We start from the raw sequence: 16,732 nt of genomic DNA, 5'->3' as shown, positions 1-16,732 counted from the left end.
GGCCGTATTTCCACATTGGGTCACACAGAATCCTCAAGGTTTCTAGAGCAGCTTCCCTCAATGATGAGACTGTTAACTCTAATACCACCCCCCGCCCCCCGCCCCTTTTTTCCCCAGCAGTTTCTGGCGTCTTAGCTCCCCGACCAGGGCTTGAACCCTGGGCCCACGGTACTTAATCTTGGAGTCCTCCTGATGACTGTTTTTCATGAAATGGAAATAAGATTGCAAAGTCTTATTATAATTTGTATTATTTGCCTTAATTACAAAATGTATTCAAGTGCCTTATTTGAAGTATAACATACAGCAAAAAGGACAGAAATCATAACTCTACTGCTTAGTGATTTATTACCAAGTGATGAAATTAAAAGACGCTTACTCCTTGGAAGAAAAGTTATGACCAACCTAGATAGCATATTCAAAAGCAGAGACATTACTTTGCCAACAAAGGTCCGTCTAGTCAAGGTTATGGTTTTTCCAGTGGTCATGTATGGATGTGAGAGTTGGACTGTGAAGAAAGCTGAGCACCGAGAATTGATGCTTTTGAACTGTGGTGTTGGAGAAGACTCTTGAGAGTCCCTTGGACTGCAAGGAGATCCAATCAGTCCACTCTAAAGGAAATCAGTCCTGGGTGTTCTTTGGAAGGAATGATGCTAAAGCTGAAACGCCAGTACTTTGGCCACCTCACGTGAAGATCTGACTCATTGGAAAAGACTCTGATGCTGGGAGGGATTGGGGGCAGGAGGAGAAGGGGACGACAGAGGATGAGATGGCTGGATGGCATCACCGATTCGATGGACGAGTCTGAGTGAACTCTAGGAGTTGGTGATGGACAGGGAGGCCTGGTGTGCTGCAATTCATGGGGTCGCAGAGTCGGACACGACTGAGCAACTGAACACACCTTTGTAACTACAACACAGTGTAAGAAAATAGAATAAAACTAGCAACTCAGAGGCTCCTCTCCTCAACCTCCATAAGCACTACCCATTCTGTCCTGCCAAAGCTAAGGATCATCTACTGTTCAACCCCACAGATTAGTATCCCGTGTGTTATAAACACGTGCATTTAGTATGTATGGATTATTCTGTGTCCGGCCCAACAACGTATTTGGCTTAGTTTTAATTGTACTTTTCACATGAAGTCCTTCCCTCCCTGGTCTCCCCATCACTCCGAAGTGAGGGATATACTTGGCCTGAGCACCACTTGGTAGGAATAATCTTCCTCAGCTCTTTCACCTTCTCTAGGATAGAGGTTATTAAGCCCAGGTGAACAATTAGAAATGCAATTGGTTTCCTGAATGATGTGGAGATATTTTATAGTTGGTCTTTCTTTACCTCTCAAAACATGCTTAAGTGAGAATTTAAAAGCATTTTACAAAAGTTTCTGACAACAAATATACAAACAATATCTTTATTGACAGTGGGCCAATAAGAACAATCAAATTTAGTTTACAGATTATCAAAAACATTTGAAAAGCAGGACACTAAAATCTCCAAGATTCCCTTGGGAGTACAAACACGCAGTCAGATTAAACTCTTAAGCATAAAAACAAATACTGATATGAAAAGGGCCAGAGCTCTTAGTAAAACTATCTTAAGAGTAAGTCCCTTGACGCTAAACTGCAGTTACAAGACATACGGTACAGCTCCTGGTTATGTGATACTTAGATGAAAAAAGACAGATTCCACGAGGTCTCCAGGAGGCTGTGTGGGATGGAGCAAGAGCAGACAGTTGTGAAGCCCTTCTCTACCATGTGCTGGGAGCAGGGTGGTCACCTCCAGATCAATAAACAAAGGGAAAACACACTAATTCTGATTGATGCTCAGCCACTTGTTAATAGAATGTTTGTGTCCCCACCCCCACCCCCCAATTCACGATGAAACCTAATCCCCAAAGTGCTGGTTATTTGGAAGTGGGACCTTTGGGAGGTGATGAGGTCATGAGGGCAGTCCTCACAAACAGAACTCATGAAACACAGACTCACAAACATGTCCTCATAAAGGACGCCCCAGAGAGCTCCCCAGCCCTTCCACCATGGAAGGACACAGCAAACAGACGGCCATCTGTGGACCAGGAAGGGGCCTCATCAGACATCCTACCAGGGTCTTGATCCTGGACTTTCCAGTCTCCAGAACTGTGAGACAGTTGTTTATAAACAAATCACTTAGTGACATTTCACTACAGCAGACTAAACTGACTCACCACTTCATTAAAATATGTTGTCAATCCTTCCTTGAATAGCACAGGTTTGAACTTCACAGGTCCACTTACATGCATGTTTTTAATAAATACAACCTGTCCTCTATTTTGTTTTGCATCAGCAGATTCAACCAACCGTGGACACAAATTTCCATCCATGGTTGGTTGAATCTGAGAATGCAAAAGCCTCAGAAACGGAGGGCCAACTGTACTACCTTATTTTCTGTAAGGAACTTGAGCATTCGTGGATGTTAGCTTATGTGGGGGCTCCTGAAAACTCATGAGAGAAAAGAGTAATTGTGTGCCAGATTCTCTACCTGCAGTCTTATCCTCACAACAGCCTTGAGAGAGGGATGACCTGTTCCCATTATACAGATAAGACTGGGGCTCAGAAAGCAGCACCTTTTTAAAGTCACATGATTAATTGCCAAGTGGAGGTGACAGAATTCAAGCCCACTAATCTTGTGTTAGCCAAGTATTGGCCACCAGATCATGAACGAACTTCTCAAACACCTGGGATGTTGAGAAACAGCAAGTGTTTTAGGCTTTCTGGGACATGAAATCTCTGCCTTAACTACTTAACTCCACTATTTTAGTACAAAAATAGCTACACATGACATGTAAATAATGAGTGAGGCCCAGTTCCAATTAAACACTATTTACAGAACAAGGTGGTGGGTCCAGGCCAGTTTGTCAATTCCTGCTTCAGGTTGTTAATCCGTGTATCAAGTGATGAGGGCTGAGCTCCTTTGTATTTTGTCCTATGTCAGCCATTCTCCTAGTTTCATCTCTCAAGAGTTCCAGCTCTTTAAATGATTAAAAAAAAAAAAAAGCCTGTCCTTAGTCCTTTACACTCTATTTCCTATTGTTTTGGTTTCCATCATTGCTGGCTTTAGACCTGACCTTGATCTCTATTACCCCCACTTTAAACTCTTCCTCTCCTTTTCCTCAATGATAGAACTAAGGTATACGGAGGCAACGATGAGAACTCTAAGGAGTAATGGGGATAACGTGGAGGGGAAAAGCGTGGGCTGGCTGTTGAGTGTTCATCAAGGACAGGATTTAGGAGAAGAGAGAGGAAATCTGCAAATGTTTCCTCTTTCTTTTCTATAATCATCTTTTCAGTCTCTGTAACAATTTTAAAAAGTCTATAACAAGACATTTGTGTGGTGTCCTGCTAAATATTTATTTGAACTCTTGCTTTTGTGTTTCCTCCCACTACAAGGTCTTTGGTCACCCATGTAACTTATGTCAAGATCAGCGTGGCTCTTTGCCTTTTCTACCTTCTCCAGGGCTCTGGGATATGACAAAGACCAATACACAGAACGACGATAAAAAAATGTGCATAACATGAGGTCTGAGGATATATTTCTTGTGCCTTGGAGCTGCTTGCTCCAGGTCTTCTTCTTGCCTGGGGCTCTAAATGGAACAGCACACTGAATCAGTCAACTTTCTAGACTCTCCATATCCCAGGGGCTTTTTCTCAAAGTGACAAAACTTACTTTACACACAGCAGAATGAGGTAAAGGAGTGAAATCTCCCTAATTCTGTAGTACAGAAAACCAAGGATTCATTCAATGTCAAAGATAAGGAAAGAGGGACCTGAAAAAAAACTACAGTTAAGGTTCCAACTCTTTCTCTATCTCCAGGTCACTTCCAAGAAGTGTGAAGTGAGGATGTACCCAGCAGAGGGGTAATAACCATCTAAGTGTCAGCCTAATCCATGTGGGCATAACTCAGACCCCATTTGTTCATCAATTGAGACAGCAGCCTTTGGGGCTGGGAGGGAAGCCAGAGTGTATTTCAACTCTAATCTTTAAATTTTTATAGTTAATGTAAAAGAAACGACATTTTCCAGATAGCTGGGTGTCCACTTTGGATTTGAAAATAAACAGCTCTGTGTCTTCCTGATAATTGAGGATATGAACCCTCAGCCTCATCTACAAGATAAGGACGTTCTTACACAGTGAGATGGAGTAACAGGCTTTGGCATGACAAAGAGGGGGAACTGGACTTCACAATGACTGTATTGCTATCCACTGCCAAGGACTTTCTAAATTTCTACAAAAGAGCATTATGGGTAGTGGGATGGTGGTTTAGGGATCAACTTTTGAGATTTCTGGCTGGAAGCATTCAGAATGATCAAATCAACGGATAGAAGAAACATTCTGTTTATGGCTCAAAACTACTGTGTTCTGTGAGTAGAATTAGATGCACACAGAACTGTTTCTCAGGCAGCATTTTTTGGGTCTTCCTCCTAAACCACTCAGGTATTTAACACAGCAATAACACCAACTTACATTCCTTTGCACTCAAGTAATTTTTCAGGGCTGCTCTTCCATGTGAATCCTTTGATGTCTGATGAGGGATGAACTGCACTTAAAGCTCTTCCCACACTCGTTACACCTGTAGGGTTTCTCCCCAGTATGAGTTCTCTGGTGTTGAATAAGGGCTGACGAATGAATGAAGGCTTTGCTACACTCGTTACATTTGTATGGTTTCTTGCCAATATGAATTCTTTGATGTTTAGCGAAATTGGAGCTCCGGCTGAAGGTTTTCCCACACTCGTGACACTCGTAGGGTTTCTCTCCTGTGTGAATCCTTTGATGCTGGACAAGATGTGTGCTCTGACTGAAGGTCTTTCCACATTCGCTGCACTCATAGGGTTTTTCTCCAGTGTGAACCCTCTGATGTTTGGTAAGCGACGAGCAGTGGCTAAAGGCTTTCCCACATTCCTGGCATTTGTAAGGTTTCTCTCCAGTGTGAGTTCTTTGATGTTTAATGAGCGCTGAGGAATGAATGAAGGCTTTATCACACTCGTTACATTCATAGGGCTTCACCCGTGTGGATCAGCTGGTGCTGCACAAGGTGGGTGCTTCGATTAAAGCCTTTCCCACACTCGCCGCACTCATACGGTCTCTCTCCAATGTGAATCCTCTGATGAATGGCAAGGGATGCACTCTCGGTGAAGGCTTTTTTGCACTCACTGCACTCAAAGAGAATTCTTGTGTGAGTTCTCTGATGTTTGGTTAAATTAGCCCTGTGGCTGAAAGATTTCCCACAGTCTGCACAGCTGTAGGGCTTCTCCCCTGTATGGACCCTCTGGTGTCGAATAAGCACTGAGTGGTAAGTGAAGAGTTCACCACAGTCATTGCATTTATGAGGTTTCTTTTCTTTATAGGTCCTCTGCTTTTTCATTAAGGTAGATTTCTGTTTCAGTCTTTTTTCGAGGGTGTGGAAAGCATAGGGTCCTTTGGGAACTCTGTCTTGAGTGAGAAGGACTGACTTCTGGCCTAGGGTTTTCCAGTAAACGTCGTGCTCAGGGGCTCTCTCTTCTGGGAGTGAATTCATGTGGGTGAACATTCCTCTCCAGTGTCTCTCCTGACTTCCCTGCTGATTCTCCAACCAGTCTTCACAGTCAAGAGTTGTTTCTGTGCTAGAGTCACAGACACTGTCCCTTGTCAGCCTGTCTATGACTGCAACCTGGCATGATTCTTCTTTGGAAAAATCTTGCACTGAAGTTGAATCCTTGCTTCTGGGACTAGTCTCCGAGTCTGAAAGAAATTGGAAATGTAAATTTCCTTCGTCTTCTGAGTTTTGACAAAATGGCAGTTCTGTAATGGGTCAGAGTTAATGAAGGTGAAAGGCACAGCTTCAATGAGGAAGTGGATTTGACTCTTGGAAGATGATTTGCAAAGAGAAGCAAATGGAGGGGAATGAAAGTACAGAGTTATGCAGATAAATCAGTACACAATCTGACCCAGGAGGCAGAATAGGGCAAAAGATGACCAGAAAGACAAGAGGAGGGATGGAGAGGAAGTGCTATATTGCTGGATGAGCAGGAAATGAGTATCCCAGATCAGGACAGGGGAGGAACAGCCTCTAACAGAACATCAAGTGCTATCTATCAGAAACAGCCAGGCAGTCACCACCTTGGTGCAGGCACAGTGATGACGTCTAAGTTTCCAGTCACCCAGCCTTACTCAATCCTACTATGCACTCCATTTTCAGTTTAAAATCTCCCCTAAGAATGCATTTATAATGTCTCTATTCAAAAATCTATGACCTCCCTAAGATATAATGGCAAATATATTAAATTATACCTGCACAAGGCTAAACATTACAACACTAATTGAGGTAGCAAAACTGGTAACATCTCAAATATTCTACTATAGAGAACTGATTAAATCATGGTGTATACACACAATGGAGTATGTGCAACTTAAAAAAACAGATTGATCACTACGTAACTGCTAGGAGGTGATCTACAGGATACATTAAATAGACTTAAAAAACCCCAGCTCAGGATGGGGAACACATGTACACTCATGGTGGATTCAAGTCAATGTATGGCAAAACCAATACAATATTGTAAAGTGAAATAAATAAATAAAAACAAAACAAAACAAAAAACCCCCCAGCAAACTAGAAAGGAGTGTGTTTGGTTTGCTACTTTGAGAGATATAGATATTATCAACATATTTGGTTACATTTTCCAAAATCAAGGACAGATACATGAAATACTAGTAAATAAGATTACCTACAGAGAGAGCAACAGAATACAAGAGAACAGGGACAGTAGCCAACCTCTCTGAATATATCTACTATACATCTATTAGAATTTTTATGTTAAATATGAAATTATAAAGCCAAAATAACTTATAAAGAGTATAGTTCCAAAGAATAAGTAAATAGTTCAGTGAAATCCATTTGACCAGATAAATTCTTGGTTGCCTAAAAAAAGGTCTGGTAGAAAAAAAAAAGTCTGGTAGCTTGATAGGTGGACCTCCCAGGTGGCTCAGTGGTGAAGAATCTGTCTGAAATGAAGGAGACACGGGTTCAATCCCTGGGTTGGGAAGATCTCCTGGAGGAGTAAATGGCAACCCACTCAAGTATTCTTACCTGGGAAAGCCCATGGACAGAGAAGCCTGGTGGGTTAATGGGGTCGCAAAAGAGATATGATTTAGCCACTATACAATAACAAACAACAAAAAATGAAACAGAAGAGCAATTTCAGAAACAAAATCAAGTATATAAAGGAATTAAGGACAATACAAAGGTGGAATTTCAGTCAGTGAACTAAAATAATTGGTTTTTAAAGCAAATGGTCCTGTGACTTATTAAACATTCAGAAGACAAGTTAGATCTGTCTCATTCCACACAGCCAGATGAACTTTGTTCATTTATTTACTCATCTATCTGTTCATTCAACGATTATCTATTGGATATGCTAGGCTCTGGGGAAAAACAAACAGTACCTATGTACACAAGGGGAGAAAAAAATTTAGTCTGACATCCATGAATACATATAAAAAATGCACCTTAGTAAGAAATAAAAGGCAAATGATGCTGTGAAAGATTATAAGGGGAATCCAGGGGGATGGGGGGTGGGGTCCTCCCTGAGAAGGTAAATCACTGAGCTGAAATCCAAGTGGGGCTGGGGTCCAGGTGAGTGTTGCAGGTAACAGGTACAGATGCAGAGGTGAGCCTTCCAGGTAGAGGAAATGATATGTACAGAAGCCCCAAGGTGAGAGGCAGCACTTAGGAAGAGCACAGCAGTTGACAGCATGGACTCTGAAATAAGAATGCATGAATTTAAAACCAGCTCTGCCACTTCCAGCCATGTGACCTGGCCCAAGTTATTTAACTTTTCTACTTTAGCTTCCTTATCTGTAAGCTGGGGCAAAACCAGTATCTGCTTCATGAAGAATAAAAACAACACCTACCTCAAGGAGCATTAAATGAGGATATTTATAAAACACTGAGGACCCTGATACAGCATAGGTGCTACATAAGTTGTTTGTAAAATATAAATTGATATAAGGCTAGTATGGGCAGTGATTTCAAAGTGTGGTCTGTGGATCTCTCGGAGTCTCTAGGTTCAAAACTTTTCAAAATAATACTTGGATCTTATTGGCCTTTTTCATTGTCTTGACATTTGCATTTATGTTGCAAAAGTAATGGTGGTGAAACTGCCCACAACTTAGGCACAAATCAGGACAAAACACCAGATGTACTAGTAGCTGTTACATTTTCCCCTACTGTGTACTCTCAGTTAAGCAGGGGGGAGCCAGTTTCACCTAAAAATGTCTATGGAAACAACAGGAAACATTATTAATTTAATAAATTAATTTTAATCTATTAAACTTTGACTACACGCCTTTTTAACATTCTAGATGATGAAATAGGAAATATTCATAATGCAAGTCCACTTACATCAAAATATGGTGCTTGTCTTGAGGAAAACCATCCATTGTGGAATCAGTCATTTTTTCCTTTTTAAATAGACTAGCACTTTTACTTGAAAGAATGACTGGCAAACTATGTTATCTATGTTGGGTATCTGGCAGATATTCTCTCAGAACTGAAAAAAAGATGAGCCTACCATTTCAAAGAAAACGACTGACAGTATTTGAAAAAATGTGAGCTTTTAGGCAGAAATTAGAATTTTGGAAAACTTTTAACTCCCACTGAGAGCTTGATAGTTTCCTAATACTTAAAGGCTTTTCTGATAAGGTCAGTGGTGATACTGAAAATTGTGCTTTTAAAATATTGCATAATGTGTCAGTATTTGGAAGATCTGCCTAACTCAGTAAACAAAATTTTCCAAAAGATCAATAGATTTTAAGAGTATGAAAAGTTCATGGATATGGTTTCAGATGCACCTTGCACCTAACCTTTAGGAAACTACTGCTTGCCCAATTTTGGTGTATAATCAAGAGAAAAGCCAAAATTTTCTCAAAAGGCTATAAAATACTCCTATGTCTTCTAACTAAATATTGGCGTGAGGCAATATTCTTCGTACAGGCCAACCAAAACAATGCATCACATCAAGCTGCATTCAGAAGCAGATGTAATTATAAAGCTGTCCTCTATTAGCCATATACAAAAAGACCTGCAAAAATGTAAAACAATGCCATTCTTTTCAATAATTTTTGTTGTAGAGAAATAATTTTTATTTAAATTGTGTTATTTGTGTTAACATGCAATGGGTTTATAATTGTTATTTCTAAATTAATCATGATAGTTTAAAATCTTTCTCACTTTTAATTTCTAATATGGTAACTACTGGTAGATATAACCCACATAAACAAAAGCTTGCTAGGATTCTCAACAATTTGGGGAGTTAAATAGGTTCAATGACGCTAAAACCATTAAGAGTTGCTAAGATAAGGTACAAAATCGGAGGGAAAGTAGATATGAAGCAGGGCTGGATATTATGAGTAAGGTACAGATTTTACGAGCGTCTATAGGCCTCTAGGATTTTGGCTGTCATCCAAAGAGCAATGGGAAGCCATGGACAAGTCCTAAGCAAAAGGGTGACCGCCATCAGACTTGCATTTTGAAAACATCACTCACTGTCACATGAAGAATGGAGTTTACAGGGGTAAGGAGTTTACAGGAGTCAGGGAGATGGCCTCAGATGAAAGGGAGACAGAGGGATGTTAATGATGAGGAAATACTTAGAAGTGATCAGATAAACACAAGGACGAACTGGATAAAGGCGAAGGGGTTATGTAAAGATTGTTCAGATTTCTGATGTACAATTTGATAAGCAGCGAGTGTTATTAATATAATTATTGGAAGAGGATCCTGTTAGGGGGATGGAGAATTTGGGCACATACCAGGCATTCAGTTTTCGACATGTTGTACTGTAGCATCTCTGACATAAACAAGTAGAGACAGCATGCAGGATCTTAGTACTTTGACTAGTGATTAGACCCATGGCTTCTGCATTGTAAGCAAGGAGTCTTAACTACTGGACCACTTAACAAACCACCATGGGATTGTTCTTTCTGGAGACCCCCATCTATCTGACTCACCTGAGCAGCTGCTTTTGGGGGCTTTTCTCTCAAGCAGCAGTGGTTCTTTTCCATTCTCCAAACTGTGGTTCTCAGGTTTGGAAACCGGAAGCCCTGCTCATTAGAAAAAAAAAGGAACTTAGCTCTTGGTGATGGGTATAAAGCTGTGTCCCAGAGCACAGTCCCAACCCTTGGATCCACAAAGACAAGACACCATAGGAAGTTCTGGAATAAGGGAGGTGGAAGCCTATAAACGAAGCTTAAAACATGTGCAGCAGGAGTCTGGGCACAGTAAGGAGTCACACGCATTTGAAAAGACAAACATTTAGCCTGTAAAAAATGGAAAAAAAAAAAAAAAGAATTTCTCACTTGTTTATTACAGGAGTCCCCAGGGAGACACTGCTCATCAGTCCTCAGCTCAGGCAAAGAGCTGGGTGAAGTGGGACCCCTGCAGCAGCACCATGAGCCTGGGGGTCTATGACTAGTTGTTTCTGATGTTTTCCTTTCTTTTTGCTTCAGTTACTAGAACCCACTTTCTTATTGAATTTATTACATGAGATTTGGGAGGAGCTAAGATACTTCCTTCCACTCCTCATATGAACAATACATGTACATGTATGTGTGTGCATGCACACACTTGCACACAAACACACCACACAGAGGTGGACACAGGATCCAAACTGGCCAGAGTGTTCTCTATTTCCCTGGCTTGAGTACTGTCTCACGATGGATACATGAGCCTATCTGCTGAAACTCCCAGGACAGAAGCCCTCTTTCTTTCCTCAGCTCTATCACTGGAAGAACAACGTAACACTAGAGAGGCCAAAGGCCATCCCTGCCCACAGGGAGATTCAGGCAAACCTATGGCACGTCATTAAAAAATAAGCAGGAATTATCCTGACACCGTATCTGATTCCCTTTCAAGCTAGTCTGAATTCAGTTTCTGTCACCTGAATCCAAAGACTCCTAATAAAAGAAAACAAGCCCAGACATTTCACCAAGACCCTAGAGCATAAACAGATTCTCTCTGGGCCCAAAGGGACCAACACTTTACATATTTCTGGCTTTGTTAAGCTACTTCACTGCCAATAAAACAGTGAGGTCCCCATAAGCAGGTCAGGAGTCACAATGAGAGTCTGTCCTTACAGAGTGAGACCAGGTTCCTGTAGTTCTCCAGCATCACGTCCCTCTGGGTGGGATCCAGCCTCCCCCACTCCTCTGGGGTAAAGTCCATGGCCACATCCTTGAAGGTCACTGATGCCTAAGACACAAAACATACTTCTGTTCACCATCCGTCTCTCCGCAGTCTCCCTATCACCTCTCAGTTTCTGCTGGTCCTGGAGTTAAGTGCGTAGATGTATTCAACAGGGGGAATGACTGCAGTAAGAGACAAGCATTCTCACGTGTTCTGGACTTTCCATGTAAAGTCGCTGGGCAACAATTATGTGCCAGGCACACTGTCCAAGATCCAACATGAGAATCAAAGGAAGACCATGGTTTCTGCACTGAGAGACTATCATTTTTTCTGGGGAATAAAGAGTTAAAACAGGAACCAATGAATCAATAAAACAGTTTGGCAAAGTAAATGAAATACAGGCAGAGACAAAAAGCACATCTGTATAATTCTCCTTGTGAGTCCCCAATAAAAAATTTGAAAGATAATTTACACAGAACTTGTGACTGGACAAGCTCAGTGAAGCATGGAATCAATTCAAAGCAAGAAGCATTAAACTGGAAAATGACATCAACAGATTAAGAAAGGGTACAGATATAAAATGTAAATGTTCATATGTAAACACCTTAGGACTGAGTTTATCTAACACACAAAATACAAAAACTCATTGGAAAAAGACACATACCAGTACCGAACGTTTCTCTTTAAGTGATAGAGAATGGGAATAATATTCTAGGTTGTTGAAATAAATATACCAAATGCTATAACTTGATAGAAAACAACTTCTATTTAAATATCCATAAAGCATTTGCAAAAGTAACAAAGTAAATGTTAATAAATTTCAAAACAGAAATGAAAAAGCAATAACTGATGGTAATTGAAAAAATTAATTACAAAAATATTAAAATTTCAAAACAATAATGAAATAAAAGGCAAAAATCAATGTCATAAGGCTAAAAGTGTCCGAAGAAACACTTCCATTTCATTTAAAAAATTAGTGTAATTAAGTGAACACAGCATACAAGTCAATTAGAGACAGAATGAGGGGAAACAGAAGGAATTACAGGATAAAAGCAGAAATTAAGGGGAAGAAAATCAAGAAAAATAAGGGACTGGGAAACATGAATAAGAGCAGTATGTTATAGTACTATAACAACATCAACTTCCTGATTCTGGAAAAAGAAAGTAATAAATGAAGTGAAATGTTAAATCCTGGAGAATCTGAATGGAGTACATACATGAGAAATCTTTCTACCACTTGCTACATAAGTCTCCAATTATTTCAAATAAAGTTTACCAAAATGGAACTAATCTTAGAGACTTAAAAAAATAGGAATCATCCTTAGAAAATGTAAAAATCATTAATAAGCTACTAAGTAAACAAGATACTATGAGAAAAAATGACTTTGATCCTCCAATCTGCCTATCTATAGCTAAACTGACAGTGGAAATTAACTTCTAAACCATTAAAAAAAAAAAAATCAGAAAAACAAACAAACAAAAAATCAGAAAAACAAAATGCAAACTACTGCACATAAGGCAGAAAAAATATAGGAGGAGAAAGCACAGTAAACAGAATTACAAAAATCACACAGCAACAAAAATGTGAAACACACAAGTAATTATATTAATATGAATAAATTCATTTCCCTTATAAAAAGGTTTCTTAAAACAGACACATCCTCTTTTCAGAAAAAGAGATCCAGACAAAACCCCCAAAGTTGGGGACTGGGTGGGTGGGTGGAGAAACGGAAGGAAACATAGTATACTACATGTCTGAATACAGTAGTTCAAGTTCAAGGGAAACATATGGAAAAATACATAGCAAACTGTTATCCTCAGTAGGGAGAGGTAGCAAACAACTTGGTGAGGTTAGTACGCATAACATACTTTTATAGTTATACATGTCTGTGCCTTTCACCTGGTTACTGTGAGCAAAATTTTAAAACATTAAAAAAAGATTCACAGCCCAGGCAAATTCTAATAAGACAGACAGTTGCAATATTAGCATCAAACAAAATCTAATGCAATACAAAAAGGACACACAGAGAATTTTCAAAATTTCCATAAAAGGTTTAATCCATCCTGAAGCTGTAACAACTCTCGAAACTAGTCTCTTGTTGAAATGTATTAAGCATTCACCCTTCTTCTGGTGCTTATACCCTGACTGTCCTCTGGCTGCCATACCGGCCACGTTTAGTCCACGCAGTTCAGGCAGTACTAGCTCACCTCTAACCCACAGGTGGGATACAGGTTTACATGTGTGTGCTCAGGTCTACACTCTGATCATCACACTCAGATTTGGTCAATAATGGTCCAAGGAAGGGTATAATACCCATTAGAGTTAACTTTCAGTACTTCTGGAATCTGGAACTACCAGAAGGGAAGATGTTCTTTCCTCTGATTTTCAACATGGGAAGATGTAAGCCTAAATTTGTTAGGGGCCAGCCTGCACTATAAGAAAAGACTGAGCGCAAAACACACAGAGAGAAAAGAAAAGGTGACTGAAATGGAGAAAACAGGTTCTAATGCTACTGTTGGAACTTAATTTTAGCCAGACATGGCTTTTCCCTTATAATTGTCAATAAACTTGCTTAGGCCAGTTAGAATTTTCATTAGCTGCAACTTAAAAAGCTTCTTGAGTGATAACATCTTCAATATTCATATAAGACATTCAAGAAACCAACGGAAGCCACCAAGTCCACAAGGATCCTGAGAAATCACTTTGCTAAACGGTAGGAATGTGCCAGGCCCATTTTTCACACTCTGGATTAAAGCAGCCAAGAGAGAGGCTAGTGGAGGAATCTTTGGGTTGTGGTATGACACATATCAGGGAGAACTCTTTTCTCCTACCCAAGTTTAATAAAAATTAAAAATTTTTGGACATGCAAAGAAAGCTGAAAGACTATACCAATCACCCATATATTACAACTATCACTTATATCCAACAATTCTAATATATATATATTTGGCCACACCACAGGGCATAAAGGATCTTAGTTCATTGGCCAGGGATTGAACTTGAGCCTCCTGCAGTGGAAGTAGAGTCTCAACCACTGGACTGTCATTGAAGTCCCAAATTAACAATTCTTAATATCAGCCCTTGAGGAAGGGAGAGATTGGAAAGTGAGGTGCAACTTGATAACACTTCACCTCTAAAATACCTGAGCATTCATCATCTTGGAGGGCTGATTAGAATCCTTCTACAGGCTTCCTCTTCCGGTATTTCTTTGAACTATCTGAGTAATTATGTTCATAATTCACTCCAGCACTTAAGGTGCTCTCTTAAATTCCTACTTAACAGTCACGTGTATGCTGTTTCCCCCTATTGAAACATACATTTTAAGAAGAGTACACCACACTATCTTTTAAAATCATTTCCAAATACCAGGTACAGAAATTAGCTGCTACGTTAAAGGGCAAAGCTCCTTCCATGCCTGCTCAGTGATAAAACTAGATGCACAAGATACTGTGAAGTAGTACAAAATATTTCCCACCGAATCCACTAGTCACTCGAGCCATCTCTTAGAATCAGAACTCAGCTCTCCAGATGGGCTCTAGCGGGGCACAGAAACTCCACTTCAATCAGAAGAGAGCATGTCCACGATCTGAGAGATAAGGTGAATTTCAATAATCAGCAGAGACTTCCACTCACCTGCGATCTGGCTGTGAGGCGCAAAGCTGCCACTTCTCCCTCTTCTGTGCAGTTTTCTTGAGAAAAGGGAGAATCCTGGGGAGGCAGCGCTAAATACAAGAAAGCAGTCATGATAGGACCCAAATATATCTCGTGACGCAGATCTGCAAGTTTAAAACTCCTGCCACTGTACTACTGGTGCTCCTTACAGACACTGCTACTGAAGGCATCCCAATCTGGAAATAACTCAGGAACGCTGCTCTTCGGGGCTTCAATTCATTCATCTGCTGTTACCCTAACAGATCCTGAAAGACGGCACCCTCTGAGCCTGGAAATTAAAGTCCCCGCTGCACCGTCCCCCCACCACCAGGCTTAATCAACATTAAATTAATATGGGAAAAACAGGCTCAACAGCTCTGAAAGAAATCACCCTGCAACCTTAGTCCAAAGACAGACTGCTGGATCCCACCTCCAAATAATTATTATTACTTGAGACTGGGGTAGAACCTAGAAATCCAACAAGCAGGGGTGGGGGAGGAGCGTGGATTTGATGTAGGTCACAGAGCAAACTTCAAGAAAGCCTTGATCTAGGAGAACTGGAAACCAGTCACTGACTCCTATGCCTCGTGTCTCCTCTGTAAGACAAAGGATCTGCTCTACCGAAATCAAAGAGTTTTTGTGCAAAGTGGAAAAACAGGTGTGGAAAATGCATGCGTGCTCAGTCGTGTCCACTCTCTGCGACTCCATGGACTGTAGCCCGCCAGGCTCCTCTGTCTATGGGATTTCCCAGACAAGAATACTGAAGTGGGTTGCCATTTCCTTCCCCAAGGGATCTTCAAGACTCAGGGCTCGAGCCTTTCTTTCCTGTGTCTCCTGCATTAGCAGGCGGGTTCTTTACCATTGAGCCAACTGGGAAGATGTGGAAGATACTTTTGCCAACCAAAAAGCTAAACCGTCGGACCCACTGATGAGGCTAGGATGGTATAGTCACCCAGGAGAAGAAGGTGTGAGACAAAGTGAGAGGCTATGCCCAAGCCTCAGCAGCAATTAATAACATTTCGCTCACATTTTGAGGGAGGCTTTGGAGGGTCTGCTGTGCACCCAGCTGGAGTGGGAAGAGGGGGGATCCCACAGCAAGCTCTCCACTCTCACTCGAAGAGCCCGTCCGTCCCCAAACAAAGGAGCCAGACAACACTGACTCCCGTTCATCAGGAAGGATTCGGCCCGGCCCCCAGCACAAGTTCAACACCAGCCCCTCTCACCTCTCTTCCCGGGCGTTTCGGCCACATCAGTCTCCATGGTCACCGCCTCCTCCAGGCCGCGAAGGTTCTGCTCTCCCCCCAGCGCAGCCCGCTCGGGGCGGAGGGGCGGGAAGCCCCGAGGCCTCGTGGTCCTCCTTCCCGCCGCCCCTCGGGGGGCTCCTCCAAAAGGCTTCGCTCCGTCCCGAGCCGGCTCGGCCCTCGAAGCTGGCACCTGGAAAGCCGGGACAAGCATCCCTGAAGCTGGGCGCTAGCGCCTGGCGCTGCCGCTGGGGGACCGGGCGGCCGGAGCACCAGGGCCCGGGCCGCCGCCGAGGGGCCGCCGCGCAGATCAAGCCCCCCACCCGCCCGCCCGTCCCGCGCCCCCGGGCCTCGTTCCTGCCCTCGACGTCCCTTCCTCCAGCGCGCACTCCAGCCCGGATTGGTGCAGACAGCTGATCTAGGGGTACCGCCGAGGCCGAGTGAGAGAACCGACACCTGAACGACAACTCACCTCCCACCACGGCCTCACAAAGGCTACGAACTTCTCGGGCCAGCGGGGCCGCGCATGCGCAAGAGCAGGGGGTTAGGCTGGCGGGCCTCGTTCGGCCCCGGAACTACGATTCCCAGAAGGCCCCGGGCGCGGCCAGACTCCCGCTCCTTAGCAGGTGGGATCGCGCCTGGCGCG

At 42.1% G+C, this 16,732-nt stretch overlaps 1 protein-coding gene across 1 annotated transcript; it reads right to left on the bottom strand.

Moving 5' to 3' along the window:
* Window positions 1-1,389: 1,389 nt before the first annotated feature.
* ZNF286A (zinc finger protein 286A) lies at window positions 1,390-16,648 on the bottom strand. Its single transcript, XM_014477565.2, is given in 7 exon segments — window positions 1,390-5,034; window positions 5,036-5,750; window positions 10,020-10,112; window positions 11,145-11,259; window positions 14,828-14,916; window positions 16,069-16,279; window positions 16,559-16,648. Coding segments are annotated over 6 exon segments (1,563 nt in total). The 5' UTR covers window positions 16,106-16,279; window positions 16,559-16,648; the 3' UTR covers window positions 1,390-4,520.
* Window positions 16,649-16,732: the final 84 nt, after the last annotated feature.

This window comes from Bos mutus, chromosome 19, assembly GCF_027580195.1.
Source record: "Bos mutus isolate GX-2022 chromosome 19, NWIPB_WYAK_1.1, whole genome shotgun sequence".
Classification (NCBI taxonomy): domain Eukaryota; kingdom Metazoa; phylum Chordata; class Mammalia; order Artiodactyla; family Bovidae; genus Bos; species Bos mutus.
This window is presented reverse-complemented; position numbering and strand designations above follow the sequence as displayed.